Source organism: Balaenoptera musculus, chromosome 5 (assembly GCF_009873245.2).
Source record: "Balaenoptera musculus isolate JJ_BM4_2016_0621 chromosome 5, mBalMus1.pri.v3, whole genome shotgun sequence".
Classification (NCBI taxonomy): domain Eukaryota; kingdom Metazoa; phylum Chordata; class Mammalia; order Artiodactyla; family Balaenopteridae; genus Balaenoptera; species Balaenoptera musculus.
In genome coordinates this window covers 34876915-34902970 of record NC_045789.1, presented here as the reverse complement: position 1 = coordinate 34902970, position 26056 = coordinate 34876915, and the positions used below count along the sequence as shown (strand labels likewise).

Sequence of the window (26056 nt, the reverse complement as noted above, 5' to 3'; positions counted from 1 at the left end):
TTATGAAAAGTATATTTTGCAAAACAAAAAATTTTGTGAGGAGAATGGCATTGCTTTTCATATTTGTAAATCTCTTCAGTGTCTGGCTTCATAGAAGACAGCTGGATTCTCATATCTGCTTCTGTATTCAATCTGTTTTGCTAGCACACATAGTAGAGTCTCTGGAAAATGCCACTGAATACTCATGAGAGGTTGAGAGTAAAAAAGGTAAATAATGTTTTAGTATTATCATAAATATAGTTTTGACCTTGTGGATCCCCTGAAAGGGTCTGGAGACCCATGAGAGTTCCTGGATTGCACCTTGAGAACGGCTACTGTTTGGATAAGAGATGAGCTGGATGCAACAGTTTGCATCCTGGCTCCACCACTTACGTGACCTCACCATCGTGTAACGTACTAACCTACTTCATAGGGCTGCTATGAGGATTTGGTAGATTAATAGGCACAAAGAACTCAGATGATGCCTGGCACTGGCACGTAGTAAGTTCTTAATAAGTAGTAGCAGTGATGATGGCGCTGATGATATCATTTGCTTACCTGAAAATAAAACCACCTTACCCTGACTGTGGTGAACTCTCGGTATCAATATAACATAAAGCCTGAAGGTTAGTTTCCTTGTGAAGGCATTCCCCTTATTCTCTCAGCTGGAAATAACTTCTCCAATATTGAATTCCCAAAGCACTTGGGGCGGGGGGGGGGGGGGGGAATCTTTTTCTTGAAGTATAACACACATACAGAAAATGGCATAAATCCTAACACAGATTGATGGATTTTCATAAAGTGAATGCACCCACTAAAGCAATTTTATTCATACCCCTTTTATGAAATATTTATAAGATTTTAAGTTACTGAGCACTGAAACGCTCTCACCCAGAGCCTAGGTAACTCCCTGCACATAGTACGTCTATAATAACATTGCTGAATGTGTGAACTCTATGCTGTTTATAAGAGACTCACATTAGGTTGAAAGTAAAAAGATGGAAAAAGATATTCCGTGCAAAGAGTAACCAAAAGAGAGCTGGAGTAGCTATTCTAATATTAGACAAAACAGGCTTTAAGACAAAAGTTGTTATAACAGACAGAAAAGGACATTATCAACTATACTTCAATTAAAAAAAGGACATTATATAATAATAAAATGGTAAATCCATCAAGAAGATATAACAATTATTAATAAATATGTAACCAACAACAGAGTCCTAATATATATGAAGCAAAAACTGACAGAATTGAAGGGAGAAATGGAGAGTTCAATAATAATAGTTGGAGATTTCAATATTCCACTTTCAATAATGATACAACTATTAGACAGAAGATCAGTAAAGAAATAGAGAACTTGAACAACATTATAAACCAACTAGGCCTAACACACACATGTGGAACACTCTGTTCAATAACAGAAGACACATTTTTGTCAAGTACACATGGAACATCTTCCAGAAGAAACCATACATTAGGTCACAAAAGTCTCAATAAATTTAAAAAGACTGAAGTCATATAAAGTATCTTCTCTGGCTACAGTAGAATGAAATTAGAAATCAATAACAGAAAGAAATGTGGAAAATTAACAAATATGTGGAAATTAAATAACACAAACAATGAGTCAAACAAGAAATTACAAGGGAAAGTACAAAATATTTTGAGATGAATAAAAACACAACATATCAAAACTTATGACAGTTCTCAGAGCAAAATTTATAGCTGTAAATGTCTACATTAAAAAGAAGATCTCAAATCAATAACCTAGGCTTCCACCTTAGAGAACTAGAAAAAGAAGAACAAATTAAACCCAAAGCAAACGGAAGAAAGGAAATAAAGATTAGTGTGGAGATCAATAAAATGGAGAACAGAAAAACAATAGAGAGAATCAATGAAGCCACAAGTTGGCTCTTTGTAAGAATCAACAAAATTGACAAATAGAATACTATGGACTGTTGTATGTCAACAAATCAAATAACCTAGATAAAATGGATAAATTCCTAGAAACACACAAACTACCAAAACTAACTTAGAGAAGAAATAGAACATATGAATAGACCTACAATAAGTAAAGAGATGAATCAATATTCAAAAAACCTCCAACAAAGAAAAGTCCAGGGCGAGATGGCTTCACTGGTGAATTCTACCAAACATTTAAAGAAGAATTAACACCAATTCCCAAACTCTTCAAAAAATAGAAGAGAAGGGAACATTTCCTAATTCATTAGTCCAGTAATATACTGACACCAAAGTCAAAGACATCACACAAGAAAAGAAAATTAAAGACTAATAATCCCTATGAATGTAGGTGCAAAAATCCTTAACAAAATACTAGTAAACTGAACCCAGCTGCATATTAAAAAGATTAAACACCATGACCAAATGGGATTTATTCCAGGAATGCAAGGGTGGTCCACATACAATAATCAATATATGTAATACACCACGCTAATAAGATGAAGGGGAAGAATCCCACATGATCAGATCAGTAAATACAGAAAAAGGATTTGACAATACCCAACACCCTTTCATGATAAAAAACAAAACAAAACAAAAAACACATCAAATTAGAAATAGAAGGAAAATTCCTCAACTTGAAAAACGGCATCTGCAAAAACCCCACAGCTTACTTAATAGTGACTCCCTCCTAAGATCAGGAACATGACAAGGATGTCCACTTTTGCCACTTCTATTCAACAATGTACTGGAAGTTTTAGCCAGAGCGTATAAGCAAGAAAAATAAAATGCATCCAAACTGGAAAACAAGAAGTAAGAATTTCTCTATTCAGAGATGACTTATATATGGAAAATCCCAAAGAATGTACACATGTGCACATGCACACACACACACACTATTAGAACTAACAAATGAATTCAGCAAAGTTTTAGGATACAACATCAACAAACAAAAATCAGTTGTATTTCTATACACTAGCAATGAACAATCCAAAAATGAAATTAAGAAAATTCCATTTATAATAGCATCCAAAAGAATATAAAATACTTAAAGAATAAATTTAACAGAGAAGGTACAAGACTTGTACACTGAAAGCTACAAAATATTGTTGAAAGAAATTAAAGAATACCTAAATAATGGAAATAAATGGAAAGATATCCCATGCTCATGAATTGGAAGACTTAATATTGTTAAGGGGGCAATATTCCCAAATTGATCTATAGATTCAATGAAATATCTATCAAAACCCCAACTTCTTTTTTCACAGAAGTGAACAAGCTGTTCTTAAAATTTATATAAAATTACACTGGTACCCTGAATAGCCAAAACAATCTTCAAAAGAAGAACAAAACTGGAAACCTCACACTTCCCTATTTCAAAACTTACTACCAAGCTAGAGTAATAAAAATTGTGTGTTACTAGCATAAGGATAGGCATATAGATCAATGGAATAGAATTGAGAGTCCAGAAATAAAACCATACATTTATGGTCAACTGATTCTTGAAAAGGGTGCCAGGACCACTCAATGGGGGAAAAGAGGCTTTTCAACAAGGGATGTCAAGACCACTGGATATCTATGTGTAAAAGAATGAAGTTGAAACCTTACCTTGCTCCATATACAAAAATTAACTCAAAATAGATTAACAACCTAAATGTAAGAGCTAAAACTATAAAAATCCTAGAAAAAAAAATAGGGTTAAATTTTCATGACCTTGGACTTGGCAATAGATTCCTAGATATGATACCAAAAACACAAGCAAAAAAAGAAAAAATAGATAAATTGGACTTCATCAAATTAAAAACTTGTGTATCAAAGGGCAGCACCAGGAAAGTAAAAAGAATGGGAAAAATATTTCCTAGTTATATATCTGATAAGGATGTAGTATCCAGAACATACAAAGAACTCCTGCAACTCAAGAACCCAATTCAAAAATTGTCAAAGGAATTAAATAGACATTTCTTTAAAAAGGGTAAACAAAAATGGCCAATTTTCACAGGAAAATACTCTAACATCATTAGTCACTAGGAAAATGCAAATCAAAACTGCAGTGAGACACCACTTCACACCAGCTAGGAGGGCTAGACTCAAAAAATCAGATAACAAGTATTGGTGAGAATGTGAAAAAATCAGAACTCTCATACTTTGCTGGTGGGAATGTAAAATGGTGTAATTCTATGAAAACAGTTGGTGGTTCCTCAAAGGTTAAATATTACCATATGACCCAGCAATTCCACTCCTAGGTATCTACCCAAGAGAACTGAAAACGTATGTCCACACAAAAACCGTACATGAATGTTCATAGCAGCATTATTCATAATAGCCAAAAGGTGGAAACAACCCAAATATCCATCAACTCATGAATGGATAAACAAATTATGGTATAATATTTAGCCATACAAGAGGAATGAAGTTCTGATATACGCTGTAATATAGATGAACCTTGAAAACATTATGCTAAGTGATAGAAGCCAGACTCAAAAGGCCACATATCGTAGAATTCCATTTATATCAAATGTCCACAATGGACAAATCCTTAGAGACAGAAAGCAGGCTGATGGGTGCCAGGGGTTGGGGTGTCGGGGAGGGGATGAGGAATGGCTGCTTAATAGGTATGGAGTTTCTTTGGGGGGTAATGAAAAACTTCTGGAATTAGATAGTGGTGATGTTTGGACAACCTTTTAAATATACTAAAAGCCATTGAATTGTACACTTTAAAGTGGTTAAAATGTTGAATTTTATGTTAAGTGATTTTAACCTCCAGTTTAAGAAATTGATTGCATCTTTGAAGAGATAGCAACAGACCTGGGTAGTTGTCCCTGGTTCTGTATCTTGCATGTTTCCTGGGAAGTAAAGGCCCTGAAATCATTTTGAAGCGTCTACAACTAGTCATTCTCTAATGCTTGTGCTCAGGTTCTGACAGCTTTGACTCAAGCTGAGACTTCATTGTGGGAGGTGAGCAACTCAGTTGAACTCATCCATCTTGGGTGAGAGGACACTGGTGCTCCCAAGGGTGGGTGGGCCAGAGCCCAGGATGAGCTTGTTGTTGTTGACAGGTAGTCACCATCTGTGTTCATTAGAAGAGGAGATGGCAGGACTATATGCATAATAACGTGCTGAAAAGGATGGTCAGGGCCTTGCAGCCACCACCGCCAACCCCCCCACCAGGCTTCTGGAAGTGGGGGCTGATTAGTGGCAGGGCATTCTTAATGAGGATCTCTCCTTTGCACCTCTTAACATGCTTGTTAGGAAGGCACCTAAGCCAGCAACAACAGGGCTTAAGGATCATTTGTGTTCTGGGACTTCGAGGCATGAGCTCAAATGTCTGCTTTAAGTGCAAAGCACCTCTTAAATCACTGACGATTATTCCTATTTTTCTTTGTATTTGAACAATGCAGCCATGGCAGTTTAATTAGAAGACAGATAGTGTCACAGCACTTAAAGTAAATGACAGGCTTTCATCCACATGTGCTAATCAGCACCAGGCAGTTTATGAGGGCAACATCCTGCTTCATTGTTAATTACCTGATTTTATCGAATTGTTTGAATTGTTTTTAAAGATTTGCCCATGGCAATTAACCACAGCCATTTATCTGTAATATTGCATGCATTTGACTTGAATATGCAGTGAGGACCCCTGTTTCAGAGCATCAGCAGAGAACTCCTACAATCTATGGTGGAACAATTGAATGATTCAAGACACGCAGTAAATTTTCCAAGGCCTCTTGCTAGTTTATACGTTTTATGATTCCAAAGACTCATAATGACCCAGCATAGAAAAAGTGCTCAAAACACACTTTAAATAGCTTCATTCACCTCCAGGAGGATCCAACTCTTTAGAGTTAATTTTTAATGTGATTTGATGTGATATGTTTGGTAGAGAAACAGGGAACGTTTCAACCTAAAGGCTTCTTTACCTTTGCTGGAATTAGCATCCCTGTGAGTGTTTCTCCTTAGCAGCCTATGGCATCCAAGGGTCTCTATTGCTCAGGCATGCTCAGGAAATATATCTTTAGGAATTCTTTGTGAAGCTTAACATTTATTTTCTCCTATGATTATTAACTGTTTATAGATCTCCTGTGAATTTTTCAAGTTCTAGGCTCATTTTCTTTTGTGATATTCAATATTTTTCTTAATTAGTAAGTAAGTGCTCTTACACGGTAAAAGTTTGCTGGGGTATTTTATTTTATTTATTTATTTTTTTAAAAAAATATTTATGTATTTTGGCTGCGCCGTGTCTTCCTTGCAGCACGCGGGATCTTCTTTGCAGAATGCGGACTCTTAGCGGACTCTTAGTTTCGGTATTCACGCGGGATCTAGTTCCCCGATCAGGGATCGAACCTGGGTCCCCTACATTAGGAGAGCGAAGTCCCACCCCTGGACCACCAAGGAAGTCCCTGCTCAGGTATTTTAAATAAGAATTTTACAGCTACTTTCATAAACTGACTGATTCATAGTTTTCTTCTTGTTCTGTCTTCACTAGATTTTGGTGTCAGAGTTAATGAGTATATCATAGGTGAATTTGGGAGCTTCCTATCTTTTCTTATGATCCAGAAGTATAGATATTATGAACCATATCTGTTTTATACAGGTTTGAAGGCATTCAGTTTTAAATGAACTTTCACCAGTTTTTTTCAAGATTATAGGTCTATTTGGGTTTTCTTGATCATTTGTAGTTTCCTAGATAATCATCCACTTCATTCAAACTTTCACTATATTAGCCTTTAGCACAGAAAACTGATCTACTAATTTTAAAATCTTCTTTTTATCTATATTGATATCTCTTTATTAGTCCCAATTTGATTTATTTATATTTACCCTTTGGTGCTTTACCAGATGTCAGATTATTTCATTAATTAAAAAAAATTCAGCTCTTGTATTTATTCATCAACACAATTGTTTCATTATTTTCAAACTCTCCAAGGTTATCTTTACTATTTTCTTTTTTTCATATGCCATATATTTATTTTAATGTTCTTTTCCTAACTTCTTGAAATGAACTCTTTTTAAATAAAATACTTAACATATAAAATTTCCTGAGTATAGATAATGACTTTATCTTATACATTTAATAGATAAAGCTTATACTTTCAATATTTTGTAAATAGTCTAATTTTGCTATTTTTTCTTTGATTAAATAATTATAAACTTTTAAAAAAGATTTGGGGTTTCTTCTATAACATATGTTACTAGTGTAATTTTATTGCATTGTGGTGCAGGAACTTGGTCTACACAACGGAAAAATACAGTGATTTTTTAAAAATGACCTATTATATGATCAATTTGAATTGCTCAAATTCTCACAATCTTAATAGCTTAGTTGAACAGATTTTAGTATATGCCTTTTTATTAGTGGGAGGCAGATTCTCAAGTGAAAGAATACTCTTTTCTCTGAAATTCATCCTTCCTTCTCCAAGTCCATTGATGCTTTTCTTGTTCTACCCCTTATCATCCCTCATTTGGACGACTCAATACTAAACTCAGTTGGTGGTGCAGCCTCCAGTCTCTGCTACGCTATTCCTCCACAATGCCATTAACATACCCACCGCCTGTTTAAAAGGTTTTAATGCTTCTCCACTGCTTATGGAACTTAGATCAAACCTTTCCTCGATGACATTCTTAGCTCATCACAATTTCTCCCCTCTATCTTTCCAGACTCATCCTGTATTCTCCAGCCCACCTATGTTCCCACCACCACTGGGGCATCTCCATGCTCTAGCTGTGCTGAACTGCAAGCTCATTCCTGAATTCCACGACACTCATGCCTTTACTTATTGATGTAATCTTTTCAGTTGCCATTATTTCTCATTCCACATGATTGTCCTTTACACCCCAAATTTGGACCAGTGTCTATAGTAGATCTCCTAAAGTTTCTAAAATTTTACTCCCCTATCAAGTCATATCTCCAGAGAGCTCCATGCCTGGACTACGCTTGAAGGGGACTCAGGTACCTGATGGAAATGCCTTCCCAGACTAGTATTTAGAATGTGAGCCCCAGGAGGAGACAGCCTTAGCATTCACTAAGAGCTAGTGTGAGAAGCAGTCATAAGAGGGCACCCTTTCAAATTCCTTTTACAAAACTTACATGGTAACTCTCCCTTGGAGTACAGTGCGCAAAAAATCTACAGTTATCAATAGCCTGGTGTGCTTTCGATTAAATAATTAAGGATATGTAATCCACGATGTCTCTCTTGTTTTGGCTACCAAAACACTCAGGATGCTATTTCCTCCTGGTCTAGCTTTTATGATGTGTCAACTAGCTGTGTGACTTAAACTGTTCAAGTCTCAGTTTCTTTATCTATAAAATGAAGGTAACCATTACCAATTTACACAGAGTGGTGTGTGAGAAGCCTAGCATGGTGTCTGGCCATTTGTTTAAAAATATGTACTACTGACTTCTGAGAGACTGAATATAAAAATGCACACGGACCATACAAAAATAAAACTCTGACCCACAACCTGCCCAAGAAACCAACCTCCTTATCCACAATGAAACAAACCAGGAAGCCAGCCTGCTATAAGTCAGACTGCTATCTCTGGTAACAATCCAAAAAGCTAAACAATAACTTCTGTACCAATTGACCCCAAATGGTTAGGACTTGATAATTAACAGCTTCTATAATTTTTGTCCCTGCTTCCAACTTAGGACCAACGAGAGAAAGCCAAATCTGTACCTCTAAGCAGTCACGTAGGATGTCCCCCTTCTAATTAGTTGGCCCCCAGCTTCCCCATGCCAACCACTCCCAATCAGGGCACAGCTGAAGCCTCCCCTTTTTTCCACTACAGAGCTTTCCCGCTCCTCTGCCTGACTTTGAGTCTCTGACAAAACATAAGTGATGGTCTGACTCCTTGTTACAGCAAGTGCTGAGTAAATAGCCTTTGCTTTTCCTCATTTGGTTGGTCTCTGTTTATATGTACACTTCCATGTGTAAGATGCTGTGCTGAGTGCTAGGGGCATAATGATGAACATGGTCCCTCCCTCTTGGAGCTCACTTTCTACAAGGAAAGCCAGCAGATACACAGCTGGAGGCAGGCAGAACACGGCAAATGTCATGAAGGAAATCAAGACAGTGGTATGATGGCGGGAAACCGGGTGTCAGAGGCGGTCTGCCCTAGAGCGTGCGCTAGAGAGGACTGCCTGGTGTAGGAGAAATTTGAGCTGAGACACGGAGGGTGAGAATGAGCTAGACACATAAAGAGGGAACGAAGAGCATTCCAGGCATGAGGAACAGAGAGCAGCCAGGGCCCAAGGTGGGAAACCACGTGGCAAGTTCTAGGAGGCCAGTGAGGCTGCAGCACAGTGGGTCTTTGAGAGGTAGATCAACAGTTATTAGTTACGGCTAATAATTATTGCTTTGCCCTAAGAACCTCATGTTGCTTCAGTGGTTTGATTATAGCAGTTTCAAACACTTTTGAAGTGGTCACTACATAAAGAAAAAAATGAAATAAGCCATTAATTAGAAATAATTTTAATAGCTAATATTTATAGAGAGCTTACAGTATGCTTTCTATGACTAAAATATTTAATTCTCCAAATAATCCTGTATGGGAGACAGTTATTACTTTCCTTCTGCAGATGAGGGAGTGAGACAGAGAGTTTAGTAAATTTCCCAAAGCTGACACAGGAAATGAGTTTGAAGAACAGGATTTGAATCAGGCAGTCTGACTCCAAAGCTGGCAGTGAGCTGCTATGCAGTGCTGCCTCTTCAGGCTACACAGCTGCTGTGAATCCATCGTTTGCTGGTACACACCGGTCCTCCCGAGTTTATAATGGTTACTGTGTTTGCTGGCAGCAGGAAGTATGTTTGGAATCTACAGGCTATAATCTCTGATCAGGGATTCACATAACTTCAGAGTATTTATGATTAAGGAATAGGGTCTAATGGAGCATGAGAAAAATTTCCCTCGCAAGAAAAATAAAACACTGTAAATAACATTTTAATAATCATTCTCAACTTGCAGAACTTATCTACTATTAAATCTTTCTCCATAATTTATTACACAGATGTTTGTGGGTCAAAGTATGCCCAGCTTGCAAACAGTTGTGAGTTTGCTCTCCTAGGGAAACCAACAATTTGTGCTAAGTCGGCACAATGAAGATTGATCTTATTATTTAAATAAATTGGGTCAGAGAAAGGAAGCAGGCAAAATAGTCTGAGGACAGGTAAAAAGTGTTTTCAATCACTCATTTTCCAGGTGGAGTTCTGTTTCAGTGTATATACCCTCTGATTGACCAAAGCCTCCCCAAATCAAGCAGCCCCTCGGCCAGGCAGTGCCTGCAATCCGCTCACTTACATTCCCATCGTGGTTTGGGCAAGAGAGAGGCTTCCCCGCAGCCACAGCGGTGACTGTCTCCAGGATGGAGGACTCCTCAGCATTGCTGCCTGGAGTTCGCTGCAGCACGTCCATCAGGTTTGTGATGAAGAAGTTGTTCTGGAGCGCGGCCACCCCCTTCTCGGGCAGGATGGAGGTCTGGCGGCACACGGGGCAGGAGAGGGTTAGACTGTGGGCGGGAATGTAGTTCTGCAGGCACCTGTCACAGAAACAGAAGCGGGGCGGTCAGCACAGTGGGGCTCCTGCAGGGGGTACCAGACAGGTTCTCGGTGACTACAGGGCTACTTTGCATAACTTCCGTTGTGGTCTCCTTCACTAGGAAAAGATTAGTTCTGAAGTCAGTAGGTCACCTCACATTGGACCGGTCAACTGATCAGATAATCTCATTGAGTTTGGTACTGTTTCCTCGAGCTTTGCCACACAGGCAAAGTGTGGTCCACAGGTGAGCATCACTGGCCTCAACGGGGAGCGTGGAAGAAACGCAGACTCGTAGGACCCACTCCAGGCCTGATGAATCAGATTCCCAGGCGATGTGTATGCACATTTAAGATTGAGAAGCACTGGCCTAGAATACCTAGTACGGCGTTCACGAATTTGTGGACTTTTACACAAACTGGAAGAAACATGTCACATTTTTTCTGTTAGCGCTGAAACTCTTTTTACATACAAAATCATAAGCAGATTTCAGATGTTAAAAACACATCGAAGTGGAAATGTTTTGTTTGAAACAGGGATGGGACACCCAGAGTCCCACCAATACCATTTCTTCTTAAGAGCCATCAACTTAATTCATTTAATTAGCGAAATGTATGGCTAATACAGTTGACCCTGAACAACGCGTGAGTTAGGGGCGCCGACCCTTGGTGCAGTGGAAAATCTGAAAATCCACGTATAACTCAGAGCCAGCCCTCCAATTACCCAGTTCCTCCACATCTGGGGTCCTACACCTGCAGATTCAACCAACCGCAGATCTTGTCATCCTGTAATACTGACTACTGAAAAGAATCCGCATATAAGTAAACCCATGCAGTTCAAACCCGTGTTGTTCGGGGGTCAACTTTACTTCCAATAATCCTGTGATCACTTTTAAATGTATGAGGAAAGACAGGCAGAGAGAGGGTAATTTACTTGCCCAAGGGACTTAGGCCGTCAGAGGCAGAGTGGTTGTTCAAACCCAGGCATTTTGGCACCGGAATCTAAGCTCGACATCACTACAGTGTTTCCCAGTTTCTCCAACAAATTTGAAAACCTGATTTCGCCCCATTTCTCTTATTTTGCAGATGGGGAAACTGACATCAAGGAGGTTAACTGACCTTCCCTATGTCACACAGTAGATAGCACTGAATCAATACCAGAGATGAAACAGCTTTTGCTAAGGTCACTAGCGACATCTAAATCTAATACGCGTTTTTCGATTCTGTCATTCATCAAGCTTGAGCACTGCCTCCCCACCCCTCCTTTTTATGAAACTTTATCTTTCCTTGGTTTCCGATACCACACTCACCTGGTTCTCCTTCTGCCTGCTCTCTTTTCTACTGAGTCAATATAGTTTGGAGTTAATCAAGGTTTATCGTAAACCCTCTTCTTTCCCTGGGGTATTATATTATATTATAATGCACGATAAGCATAACACTCTCATATTTATGTTTCTTCCCACGGATGCCTTCTCTGAGCCCCATAACCGTACACCAACTGCTCTCTTGACATCTCCTCTTAGAGGTCTCACAGGTCCTTAAAACTCAACATGTTCAAAACCAAACCCATGATCTTCCCGCACGCTGTGTCCTCCACCCATCAGTGAACTGCACCTCCATCCCTTCATCTAAGCAAACCAGAACCATGAGTCATTCTAAAAACAGTAATTCCCGTACTGGTCTTCACTGTCCACATGCAACCCATCACCAAAGCCTGGAAATTCCTCAATATCGTTCCAGCCTCCCCAGGTCTCTTCATCTGTATGAAGACACCCTTGCTTAGATGTCTGCAGTCGCCCTACCCCTGGTATAATGCCATCCACCTTGTAGCCCCCTCACCCTTCTCCATACTGCAACCAGAGTGACCTTTCCCAAATGCAAAGCCGGCCATTTAAATCTCCTCCCCCTCACATCTAAGATGAAACCCTTCCACGGCTTCCACTGTTCTTACAATGAAGACAAGAATCCATATGTGGTCATATGGATTACCCACCTATATGATCTGGACCTATTTATTTTCTGTCTTTTCCCCTCATTTGCTGCACATTTGGGCCTATCTAAGTTCTTCCAAAGTGTTACAGTCCCTCTCACGCTACACCTTTGCACATACCTGAAATTCTTTTCTTCTGCTCACTCCCCTTTGCTAAATTAATTTTTCCTCATCCTTGGGATTTCTGCCTATTCATCACTTCTGCAGGGTAGCCTTCCCCGATTAGAGCAAATTCCCCTATTACGTGGTTGCCTGTGTACTTCTGGTATATGGCCCTTGTCACTGGTTTAATCTCACATTAATCTGAGTGAGTAGGTGTTTAATAACTGGCTCCTGCACTTGGCTGGAAGCTTCATAAGGCCAGGGACTGTGTCTGTGTCCTCCAAGCCCCACTGATGGCATTTTAGAACAAACGAGAGTAAGAGAGCGGCTGTCCACTGAGCAGCCGGTGTTTGTGCCCAGCAGGAGATGGAGATAAGGGGTCCTGGGTCTCTCTCCATGACAAGCCGTGAAGTTTTGTCTCTACATAAACAAAATTTTCCATCTTAGGGAAAGTTGCCAGCACCTTCAAAAGGAAATCAGTTCAATGCACACGATGCTAAAACAATTTCAACACATAGCATTCTCTAGGGACTTGCCATGGTGGGATCCTGAAAATCTGCAGCAGTAGCTACTGGATGGGGAGTGGAAGTGGCGTGGGCTAGACCTAATTGAGAGGGCAGGAGGCCAACCCCGGGCAGCCCAGAAGTGCTGCTTCTCACCTGCAAGAGCAAGGAAACGGGAGCCAAACACAGCCTGACGAGACACTGAACACTGGGGAATGGGGCCGCCCTGCCAAGCTCAAGCTGAGTGGCTCTCAGCAGCGTGTATAAAGAGTGCCCAGCTATGTCGACTGCTCCCTCTCAAGTAATGCCCTTACCATGTGAGCCCAGGAACCCATGGACAGTTAAAGTTGGTGGTCATTCTTTAGCTACATTCATTGAGTGAGGGGGAAAAAAAAATCACTCTCCATTTCGCCATTTTGGAATATGAATTTTAAAGTACTTAAGCCAAGGTATAAAATTATGAATAAAGTACGAAGTATCAGTGCCTTATATACCACCACTTAAAACAAACAAAAAACTGTACACACACGCACACACACACACAACCCCACAACAACCCAAAACAAAGAAAGTAAAACAAACAAAACACCACAACCACCAGTAACAAATCCACCTCCTCCATCCATCCATCACCACCAAAGATGTAGTTATTCTGTTGCAGTTGAGACCTTCCAAGGTAAATCAACTCAAAGCACGTTCAATGAGATAACAAATGTACCTTAAACTGGATGGTAAATGTAATTACCATTGATTTGAAGTCATTGGAAATACCAATTTCCTGTTCTATGATAGGAGGTAAAAAGTTTTAACTATGTGTATTAATTAATAAAAGAAAATGTACTTAATAAACTGCTATAAAACAATTAACATATTTATCTTTAAGAAAAATATGTAAACTTACTAGGGAAATACTAAAATTGGACCACAGATAAACTAATTACCAACAACATTTTTTTATGCTTAATTGCTGATGGGGTAAGTTGAATGAGAGGGTAAAAATATGTTTTGAAAACTGATTAATTCAATGTAAAAAACTATTCAAGAAATTTTTTAAAAAGAAGCGTGTTTTCAAAAATAAATAAATAAAAAAAAATAATAATAAAAAATAATTTTAGTTTACAAAAAAAAAAAGAAGTGTGTTTTCATATGTAGCAAATTGTATATTCAGGTGATTTATAATTATTTAATATATATAGCTTTTTTTCTTTATCTGAAACATCATAATGTTCAAATATGCCATTAGTATGTGTCTTCTGAAATACCTGTGGAAGAAAGCTCCCTCCTTTCAACTAACTCCTCATATATGTAGGTATTTTACCTGATTTGTTATATGGGAGAAAATGATAGATTTTTTTTTTTAAGATTTTTTTGATGTGGACCATTTTTTAAAGTCTTTATTGAATTTTTTACAATACTGCTTCTGTTTTATGTTTGGTTTTTTGGCCACGAGGCATGTGGGATCTTAGCTCCCCAACCAGGGATAGAACCGGCACCCCCTGCATTGGAAGATGAAGTCTTAACCAATGGACAGCCAGGGAAGTCCTGAAAATGATAGCTTTTTAACTGGCCCTCACCAAAGATCCACCATGAGGGATCTATGGTTGGCAAAAACTGTTTCACAAAAAACAATGGGAAAATTTAAAAAAATTTTGAATCTTATAATATTTAATGCTCCATCTCCTGTGGAAATAAATCAGTAGCTATTGGATTGCTTTCTCCCGCTTACAATAGTTCTTCTTTGAAATAAAGTACATTCTTGGCAACTCATGATTGTGTTTCTAGATGTCTATCAGAAGCACAAAAGATTTATTGTCTCCCATAGGTAACTGTAGAATTCTGGAAAGAACCCTTCGGCAGGTTGTAGGAGGTCAGTCTGTGAAACCCCCTTCTCTGAGCACAGAGGAGGCTTACCTCTCGCAGAAAGTGTGCAGACAGGGGAGAACCTTGGGATTCTTGTACCTTTCCAGGCATATACTGCAAATCAGAAACTGCTTGTCAATCTGGCGCACCACAGGACTTGGGATGTTGGTGGCTTCACTTGCCATCCTAGACCACTGACATGGGGGGCCGGCTGTCTTTGACCCTGCACGCTGCTGCTGTCAGACAGAAAAACCAAAACGGAAAAACATATAATAATCTGCAAATGCAAATCAATCATTGGTTTATTTGCTAGAGGCATTGTGTTATGAATACGGGTAGAATTCCGTGTTGTGACCTTGACATGACCATAACCAACCCTCATCGCTATAGAGGGTGTACAGTGAGGGGCCTATTTGTAGATCAATAAAGTAATCACAGGTTCAGCATGCAAAGAAAACAAATTAGAAGAAGGTATGTTGTACAAAGAGGTAGCTTGCTGGGAGACTCACAGATATAGAGAACAAACTAGTGGTTACCAGTGGGGGCAGAAGGGCGATATAGAGGTGGAGGAGGGGGAGGTACAAACTATTGGGGGTGAGACAGGCTCAAGGATGTGTTGTACAACACGGGGAATAGAGCCAAAATTTTGAAATAACTAAATGGAAAGTAACCTTTAAAAATTGTATTAAAAATTAAATTACTGCAAGAAACAAAGAAGAGGTAGCTTGCTGGGTTTCAAAGTGGGGGCAGCTGAAAGGATAAATACTTACATAGCCCTGCCTGTTCATGCCTTCAGCCATGACTATATCTGAATATATATATATATAGTCTTATTATAGTCTATATTAAATAGAATAGTCTTATTAGGATAGAATGTGTTTTCCCAACTATTATACTTGAAGGCGGTCAAAATATGCCACCCCCAAATAAGCCACTTTGATATAAGGATTATTTTGAGCTGAAGGCGATTGAGAAGCAGCAGATGAGGAAGAGCCCTCTCCCTCTGCCATCTGCCTAAAAGCAGGGCACATATTTCCCATTTGTAAAGGTGCCCCACTCTCCCATACCAGGAAGAGAAGAAGACTCTTAATCACCAGAGAGGAGTCTGCATAACAAATCTTACTAAACGACCCTTATCTACCATACATATCCTGGTCCCCTTCCCACAATTTACTGCCCCTTGGAGTCCAAACTCCCTTTTCCTTTGTCTAGTCGATTCTCCATAAACTGTGGTCTTGGGTCTAATGGCCTCTTCTTTTCTGTGAAGTCCCTATGCATGTAAAATTTAAAATAGTAAATCAATGAAGTTTAATAAAATATATATTTTATTTTGGAAAAATGATATATCAATAAAATGTGTATACCTTTTTCTCCTGATATCTGTCTTTGCCAGTTTAATTCACAGGCTTCAGTTACCGAACTTAAGTGTATAGAAGAAAAGTGTTTCCTTCCCTACATACTATTAATATCCAGGAATGAAATAATTACAATTTTTCATTAAAAACTTTGTATGGGGTTCAGAGTATTTTCTTCAGAACTAAAATGTGTTTGCCATGGAATGGGGACAAAAGCTAGAGGTAGTCTCTATTATTTTAAGAAATGTCTGTTGGTATTCACGTGTGGGCAACTGAGGGCCTGGTGAGTGAATTAATTCAGAGGAGGTTTCAAAATGTGAAAGGTCAGGCCAGAAAATGAGAATTGGAAGAGGGTAACAGAGAAAGCAGAGGGCTTGTGAAAGAATAAGGGAGGGAAAAATTACAACATAAAACATAGCCCCATTTATCACCTTAAAGAATTTCTGGCTTGTATCCCAGAGGGGTGAACCAAAGCTGAGCTAGAACTCACTACCTAATTTTCTAAATATTTGGTAAGGTGTCCACAGCCTCTTAATTCCCAATGGAAATGCTCTTTCCAAAAAAAAGTAGTTAAGGTTCAATATGACCCTAGGCAGGAAGTAGTATTATTCCCATTCTATAGATTTTTAAAAACCGAGGCTCAGTTAGAAAGTTTGCCAGAATGCAAAACCCATGACCTTTTCACCCCTTAAACAACCACAACCCTTGACCTTGGGTTTTCAGAAAGCTGTGCAATGGAAGCTTGGTTTACATATAACATTTTAACTTGGCCTGGGACCTGTGTTTACAGAATCAACAATTCCACATTTTCTAAAGGAAACACTCTTTTCCAAATAAAAATGATGGTCTTCTTTCTCCCCTACCAAATCACCAACTTCTAAAAAAGCATGTCAACTTTTCTCCAGAAAATTCTGCTATTTACACATATTGGAGTATAGTTACAAACATGACACACCCATTTTCCAACTCTGTGCCTTCTAGGTAAGTTCTCTAAAGAGCATGATTAATAAACAGATCAAGCTTGTAAAAGCACCTGCTGTACAAGAGTGTCACGTTCAATCAGAACTCGATGTATTAGTTAAACAGCGTAGGTGTGACATACCTAATTAGCCAGAATTATCTGCTAGACTTTCATAGACTGTCTTCCTAAAGAACCAGAGTAGAGAATGATACCCATTGATTGGATTAAATCTTCTTCTCTCAGGACCTCAAAATGTTGGCACATTGTCTGCTTTTCTTTAACTGCATCCCTAAGACATCAGCATAGGGAAGGAATGGATTTGTCTGGCTTTAAGATAAGGAAACCAAAGCTGAGGGTTTAAATGACTTGCCCAAGGTCATCCAGTAAAATCAGTGAATCAGAAAGCTCGGATTTCAAGATTTCTGCCTTATCTGATAAGTTGAGGTTACCTAATCTTAAGCAAGTTTAACACTTTCCTGGCATGTGTGTGTGTGTGTGTGTGTGTGTGTGTGTGTGTGACATAAAAATTGTAGAGTGCTCACTTCCACAGCACTAATATTGGAATGATACAGAAGATTGGTTTGGTCCCTGAGCAAGGATGACACATCAATTTGTGAAGTGTTCCATATTTAAAAAAAAAAAATCATATTAAACTTTTCAGTTAAAATCAGTTAAAAAGAATTTTATTTTGAATAGCTTTTGAAAATGTTCATTTTACCCTTCAAAATAATCAGTCATGTGGAGTACTGAAACAAGCAGGGAGAAAACATCATATTGGATTTTACTCTTTTTTTTTTAACCTTAAATTTTGGATTTTTTGGCAAGGAAAAAACATTTGTTTTAATCAAATGATATATGTTGACTAAATGAAATTTCCTGAGCTGACATTTTTATTCTCCAAAGTGGAAATAAAAGACATTTCATTCTAATTTTCACTCTAATTTCATGATAATTATTGTAGTGGGTGAGAGTTAAGTCTTTGTCAGTATTGTTAATTTATATGGTAAATTAAGTTTACTCATTAGCAGTAATTTAAAATTATGACAATATTACAACCTGTCACAAGTGACCTGTTGAAGACATCTGGATTTTAGGACTCCCAGAATCAACACGAAAGGTTTCCACCCCTCAAAGAGCCCCAAACCAAGACTTTGCCAGGATAAGGATGGTTCCCTGAATATAACTGGACACCCACAGTAGAAACGAATTTGACTACTCCTGAAGGGAAAATGGAGGCACGGGGCATGCTCAGAAGCACTGTGGGAAGCCTTCTATCCAACGGAATATGCCGCAAGGAATGTACACGAAATATCCGACAGCCTTTCATCAGAGTGTTTGGGCACACCACAGTTTCTGGTCTCCTTTGATTAGCAAAGCTGTAAATACTTATCTAGACTCTCGGCTGTTCTCCTTTCCCCATCTTGGTTTCTGAACTGTCAAAGATCCTTCTTACTCACATAACCAGCAGAAATAAATGTATGATAATAGAGATCAGAATATAGAACTGCTCTTCTGCTGGAGATCCGCAAAACTAATTTCTAGAGAGAAACACATGAAAACACACCTGGCTGGACTTTGTCTCTGAAGAAGCCAAAATGCTTTTGGATGCAGGAACTAGTACCAGACACATTGACAAAAGGCCAATAGAAAGGAAATGATACAGAAGCGAAGGCAGGAAGAGCCATTTTAAAACTACACAAATAGCCAACATTAGTGTAATACTGACATGAACCAGCTATGAGAGCTCTTGTGTGGGGAGAACAGCTGAGGTTCCTTGTCGGCAGAAAACCAACAATACTGCTTACAGAGGGGTTCACTCCCCTCTCCAGCTCTTTGCTTAACATCACCTTCTCACTCTGACCATTCTGTTTCAAACTGAAACTTGCCCCTATCTCCTAGCACTTGCTACCACCCCCATCACTGCTCTGTTTTTCTCCATAGCACTGGTCTCTCTCCAATGCTGTGTGCAACGTATTTATTTTGCATATTGTCTCCCCCACCCCGCCCACTAGGATGTAAAATTCATGAGGGCAGGGATTTTTATCTGACTGCTCTGCAGAAGTCCCAGCACCTAGAACTATGCCTGGTAGTAGTAGACATAGTAGACATTTTTTTTTTTTCAAATGGACTGAACAAATGAGGTATAACATGGGAACAGACCCAGTCCCAGTAGCAGAAAAGAGTAGCACTTGCTGATCTCATGTGAACATTTTCACTTGACGTCAGACATTACCTGCCTTCCTAAGTGATAGCCTAATGCTTAGCAACATAAGCCATGATCCAGAGGGTAAATATTTAGTGACGTATTTCAACACACTCACAAATGCAGGAAAAGAAATTGAGAACTATTGAAGGCACATATGCATGGAAATAAAAAAATCTAAGGAGGTTGACACATAAGTTCTTCATTAGTGGGGATTTGCCAACTAAACACAGCTTGTGTGGGTAAAAACAATGCAACCATCACAAAACAAAATCCTTGGGCATAGAAAAACCCTGTCCCAGCATTTCTTTCCTCACGTCATCTCTGGTATTTTGCCCGGCTCACTTTCTCAAACCTACAACTTGGTGGAAATTACAACCAAATGGAAAAGAAGAATTTGATAGGAGGAGATGAAATGAAAGAAAAATGCCCGCGTCCACAATTCCAAAGTTAAAACTGTATTTCCCATTCCAAATTATACCACTGAGATCAGAAAACTTTCCAAACCCTTTATTTCTGACACTAGAGTGAGGAAGAGGAGGAAAAGAGGATGGAAGAGAAAAGACAGACTGAAAGCATCTTCTGGAGAAGGGGAGGGAGTTGGTGAAAGCTCGTCTGGCTGGGCTAGGAAACATGGTTGGGAAACAGGTCAAGAATCCTTAGGAAAATCAAATTTTAACATGTGATTTGCGGGCAAGAAGCAGCATATTTGATTATAAATCACCTTAAAGGCACTAGATTCCATCTCTATTGTTTAATTTTATGGCATTCCTGGATTATGGCTTCTCTTTGTTGCCACTTAGCTGAATTTATTTGTTAATATATTTACCTTTTTTATTGTGGTTGGGTCAACGACAGTGGCGCGGCCATGCTAAAATCAGCTTCCCAAGAAGTTAAAAATCTTCTTTTACATTTATAGAAAGTAGATCTTCAACCACTAGGATTATCTATAACTCCCAGTATGCTACCTTTTCCCTGCCAGAGCAGGTCATACCTAGAGCTCAAGGCACAGATTAAAACACAATTTTAAAAACAAAGTATTTTGAATTTTTCAGCTTTATGAGCATACTATTATTCATCTTCAATGGAATTTGCATTGTTACTGAGGACTCAACCAGAGGAAAGAAAAGAGGACAATCTTCAGTGAAATTAAAACAGGGTGACCTATTTCCAGTTAAATCAAGCCTCTATCCCAAATGGGCCATTTTGTAAATTAGAAAAGCCAGATACAATATCTTTCTTGACAGTAGGCGTGTGAGTGTGTGTGGGGGTGAGGAGGGGGACCTGAGGAGGCCGTCCACTTTAACTCCTGTCTCCAGGAAATGATGTGCCCAAGCTCTCCAAGGGCTCTCCTTCTCTCCAGGGTCAGATGTATGACAGCTTCCCTAGATTGCTGGGATTCACCATATGGAAGTTGATTTTTAAGCCATGCCCCCAACTTGTCTTTATAATATTTATGCCTGTTTCCCCTACCTCTTTCCTTAGTAAAGATAACTGTTTGTCATTACCTTCTTCATAAAAGTCCTCACCTTTTGTAGTCAGTTCTTAAGATTTGCTTTGGGTTTTCAGGGCTTCCCTGGTGGCACAGTGGTTAAGAATCCGCCTGCCAATGCAGGGGACACGGGTTCGAGCCCTGGTCCGGGAAGATCCCACATGCCGTGGAGCAACTAAGCCCGTGCGCCACAACTACTGAGCCTGCGCTCTAGAGCCCGTGAGCCACAACTACTGAAGCCCGTGCGCCCACAGCCCGTGCTCCGCAACAAGAGAAGCCACCACAAGGAGAAGCCCGCGCACTGCAACAAAGAGTGGCCCCCGCTCTCTGCAACTAGAGAAAGCCACGCCCAGCAATGAAGACCCAGCGTAGCCCGAGATAAAAATAAAATTAAAAAAAAAAAAAGATTTACTTTGGGTTTTCTAAGTTCCAGAAGGCTGGCCCTGTGTGATGAAGTGTTAAGTGGTCAGGCTAACTGACCTTCACTTTACAGTGCCCTGGGACAGTCAGGGTGAGTGGGGTCTCCTCTCCCCACATTCATCACCTTGCCAAGTCTCTTCCCTTGCTTTCCTTGGGGACTACACAAAGAGGCTGAATATTCTGGGAAAGGCAGAGGGCAGCCAGGGGCCTAAGCTCTGGGAGTTGGGTGAGGCTGGTAAGAAGGGGGAAGAGGAATGCATTCTACATCAGAACTTCGAAAGACACAGTCCTACAAAATAGCAACCCCCTCTTTGCCCGGGTGGATGGAAGCATATTATTTAAATCTGTTGTTTATTAAAATAAATGTTTACTTAAACTATTAAGTTTTCAAGAATAATAATAAAAAGCACTTAACAGAGTGCTGTTAAGTGGAAGCTATTGAGAATATGAAGGCAGAAGAGGGCAAAGTAGGAAAAGGTAGACAGACTAGCATGCAAAAAGCAGGAATTAATGTCTCCTCCAATGATGCTATTTGAATAATTATACTGGGCTTCTTTTTCTTCAGTATTTGGTCTAATCTAAATCTTCAAATTCTAGAAGGAAACCTGATCAGTTAAATTCAAACAATCTGCATAATAATAATATTCGAAGAACCCTAATAGCCAAGCTCATTATAGAGCATATTCTATAAAATCTACACTAAAATTCTTACATAAGTAATAAAGGGGTACAGGTGGCATCAGAGATTTTTTTTAAAAAAGCAATTACAGGTGTGTGCAAATGAGAATTTTGCCAAAATTAGAAGTAATTCAGTCACTTTTTTTAAAAGAAAAAAAACTGATTGTAAATAATGTGGTAGCAATTTTTTTAAAGTCTGAAAGTACTTCTCTTCTATACATCTCAATAATACACACAAATGTTTGGTTAAAGTCTTAGTTTTATCTGAGAGATAATGAAAAAAAGCACACGGGAGTAAAAAATTAAGCTTAGTTAAATTCTTAAAAATTGCCACATATTTAGGATTTTTTTCCTACTTAATAAGGATAGATAAAAGAAAGTCATGAGTTTGGAGAAATTAATGTCTAATGGTATCCAAGTGAAGGACATTTTTATTTCTGAGTAAGACAAAGAATGAGTAATTTTTACTTTATTTCGCAAGCAACAAAATCCACTCAGCTTTTGTTATCATATAAATAAAAAAATTAAGTCATCTCAGGATTATAATATTAACTATGGTGAAAATATGTATATATTTTATTCTCCATTTTAAAAATGTGTGGGTTATATATACGCTACATTCCTATTTCTTGAAACAGCACATTCTATCAGAGAACATTTTTACTTCAGCTGTGTTTTAACCTTTCCGATGCCAATCCCTTGTGTCTTTCTAGGAGAAAATTGGAAAGAAATACTTAGAGGTTTAGGAAAGGCCACTATTCTCATCTCTGCAACAGAAAGCTGCTTTCTTGTACCACAGCACACAGGAAACTTCTCATTGTGTGCTTGCTTGGGAGGGGCGTGCATTATTTAACACTACAGTGGCTTGGGAAAGATGCTGCTAAAGCATCTGCCCGAAAATACTGAAAGACACCAGAAAATAGGTTCACAGTAGGCAGGAGTGAATCCTAATACTTAAGAGACTGATTCAAGCAACTGGGCAAACAAATGGCTCTCCTTACATATTCTAATTAAAATAAAAACCAAGAACGAAAAACCTCTAACAATTTATTCACAAGGAATAAAACTACTGTAAAATGATCTAAGCCAAAGAACCGAACTAACCATTTTTAAAATGCCTCATTCTGAATTGAGATCTGTTCCTTAAAGCTGTGACACTGAAACCATCGTTTAAGACAGAAATATCATTTTACCTTGATGTTCAGAAATCTACTAATTAACATTTAATTTTTAGTTTAAAATAAATAGTCTTCCTACTTGCTCTCCTATCCCGCCCCCCTCCCCCACCAAATAAGGAATAATGACAGGGTGGGGCATCATTGTTTCTGCAAAGATGATACAAAATGAGACCCACTGTTTCAGGAAGCAAACCTAAGGTCCAACCCAGGTTTTTTTTTTCTTTTTTTTCTCCCTTCTGTGTAATGCTACCATTGAACTCCACCCAGATTTGAGCCTATTTCAAAGGCAGGGAAAAAAATGTCAGAAAAGACCCCAAATGATCTCCTGCATATTTTCCAATTATCAACGGCATTCAGAATTCAGAGGGTCGAGGCATGCATTATGAATGAATGGGTTTCCAATGGTAACTGGGAACTGTGGCACTCAACCCCAGGGTTCTCTAACAGAGGACACAGTGGGGGAAGGGTCGAATCGCACAGTCTCCTCCACCCTGGGGTACCAAGGAAGGAATCCTGCAAATTAAACACTTCATCCCCATCTTTGTACCCAGCAGAGAGATGCACAGGGAAAACAAATCTTATATTTAAAATATAGGCCGACATACACATTAAAATAAAGACTAGTAAAAATAAAGGTCTAGTCAGATCACATTAGAAACGTGATAAGAAAAATCCTGCATGACTTTCTCCCTATTCTTGTTAATTTGACGCTTTTGTTTAAGCAGAGTGGGTCTCCCTCTATCTTATAGTTACAGAGCATACAGCATCACCATGAGAGAGAAGGGGTGGGGGTCTTGGGGAGGCAGAACAGAGACAGCAGAAGAAATTAGTTATTCACCTGGCATAAGACTAAGCAATTCGAACATTTAGGACCTACCCATTTCTGCAGACAGACTAATTAACGAGGCAAAGAATTCAATTCTCCCCGGCCTGGCGCTGCAGCCCCGCGACAATCCACAAGATCAGTGCACATTTCTGCTAACATCTCAAGTTTGGAAACACCATGCAAAGAGACTGGTTAAAATTCCCTACCATGCAGTGCAGCCATCATCAGAAGCCCAGCATATCTTCTGCTCTATGGAGTGATGTGCCAGCTCATGAACAGAAGAGAGGAAGAGAAAAACGGAGGAAATAAGAGAAGGCTCAGGAAAGTCGGCAGCAATGTTTCTGGGTCATTAACAAGTGGGAGACCCCTTTCGGTATTCAAACCAATCAATCTTTATCTTACAGGACATCTTTTTCTCACTCAGCGCCTGTTGAAAAGACTGCAGCAGACCAAGCAAGGGATTATGGGATAGGGATGCAGCAGCTAGCTGCAATGAGATTCGTGGGTGGCTTGCTTTCCCCTCTGAGTCAGCAGTCAGCTGTTTCCACGTTCTGGTGCTGGGCCGCTGGGGTCCATCACCAGAATGTGGTTGCACGGTTACCAGGGGGAGGGCTGCCCGTGCACATCTCTCGCGCCACGCAGCCGGGACAGGCGCCGGGTTACAAATCGTAAAGACGGTGTGCTGTTAAGTAAGCAAAAGGGGATGCAGTGGGATCCCAGATCCCAGAAAGAAAACGGCACATGGGACCTCAGTTCGAAAATTTCAAATTTAGAGGAGTGTTTACTTTCTTTAGTAAGAAAAAAAAAAAAAAAAAAAGAGCTATTTCCTTAGACTTTTTAAGTAGCTTGAAACACCAATGCAAATTTTTAAAAATGCAAAACAGCCCAGTTCAACAAGCCTCTACTACCTTTTCCCTTCTTGATATTTACCCAGAAAAGGGTCTATAAAATACAGTTCCTCAAAGTCAGATAATGCAAATGACATTTCTCTGCTTTTTGTGGTTCTAGTCATTTACAGAAAAATCATATAAATCAACATTTACTTCATTCAGGGGGTGAACAGAACCTTTTGTTTTTCTGATGACGCAAAAGTTTTCAGTTTAAAGGTTGAGAACCTTGTCAAACTTGACATATTGACATAACCCCTATAAAGTCATTCAACTGATTTTGAAAAGCTTTGAATAACATAAAAATGACCAGAAAGAATATTACAAATCATACTTTAGAATTAAAAAATCTTACATATCAGAATGGAAGTCATAATCATTCCCTTTTCTACAGCAATGGAGGTAGGGAAACCTATTGCATTCTATTCCTTGGTTAGTTACTAGCTTAAAAGTAGACACTAATCATTTTCTTTAAATAATTAAGACTGAATTTGCATATTTGATGACATTAATATTCATCACATTCTTTCCATGTAGTCAGGCATTGCAGTTAGCCCTGTGAAGGGGCACTCAGCTCTGCAGAGGGGAGGGGGGTCACAGAGAATTCAGTGAACTTGACAGACTCAGGAAAATGCAGACGTGCCAATTCTGGCATGCTATTCCGGGTGGTACATAGTTCTCAAAAGCCCAGGTTAACACCCTGCTTTAGAAGTTTTGTTTTGTTTTTAACAGCTTTATTAAGATATAAGTCACATGCTGTACAATTCATCCACTTAAAGTGTACAATTTCCATCATTAAAAAGTCATAAATGATAAATGCTGGAGAGGGAGCAGAGAAAAAGGAACACTGCTGGTGGGAATGTAAATTGGTGTAAGCCACTGTGGAGAACAGTATGGAGGTGCCTTAAAAAACTAAAAATAGAGCTACCATATGATCCAGCAATCCCTCTCCTGGGCATATATCTGGAGAAAACTCTAATTCGAAAAGATACATGCACCCCAATGTTCATTTCAGCACTATTCACAATAGCCAAGACATGGAAGCAACCTAAATGTCCATCGACAGAGGAATGGATAAAGAAGATGTGGTACATATATATATAATGGAATATTACTCAGCCATAAAAAAAGAATTAAA

The 26056-nt window shown here is 39.1% G+C and overlaps 1 protein-coding gene and 1 pseudogene across 12 annotated transcripts in view; one reads left to right on the top strand and one right to left on the bottom strand.

Annotated features, from left to right (window-relative positions):
- The window catches only part of TRIM2 (tripartite motif containing 2), a 121222-nt gene that overhangs the window by 42100 nt on the left and 53066 nt on the right, over positions 1–26056 (bottom strand). For 4 of the 12 annotated variants that reach the window (XM_036852433.1, XM_036852432.1, XM_036852441.1 and 1 more), the window contains exons 2-3: positions 14970–15154; positions 10231–10468 (exon numbers count right to left, since the gene is read on the bottom strand). In XM_036852433.1, coding sequence (XP_036708328.1) covers positions 10231–10468; positions 14970–15103 — 372 coding nt within the window. In that variant the 5' untranslated portion in view covers positions 15104–15154. Of the gene's footprint in view, positions 1–10230; positions 10469–14969; positions 15155–24237; positions 24487–26056 lie in introns of those variants that run through there. The other 8 variants (XM_036852434.1, XM_036852435.1, XM_036852438.1 and 5 more) reach the window with 6 other exon arrangements.
- LOC118896190 lies at positions 17769–17867 on the top strand (annotated as a pseudogene).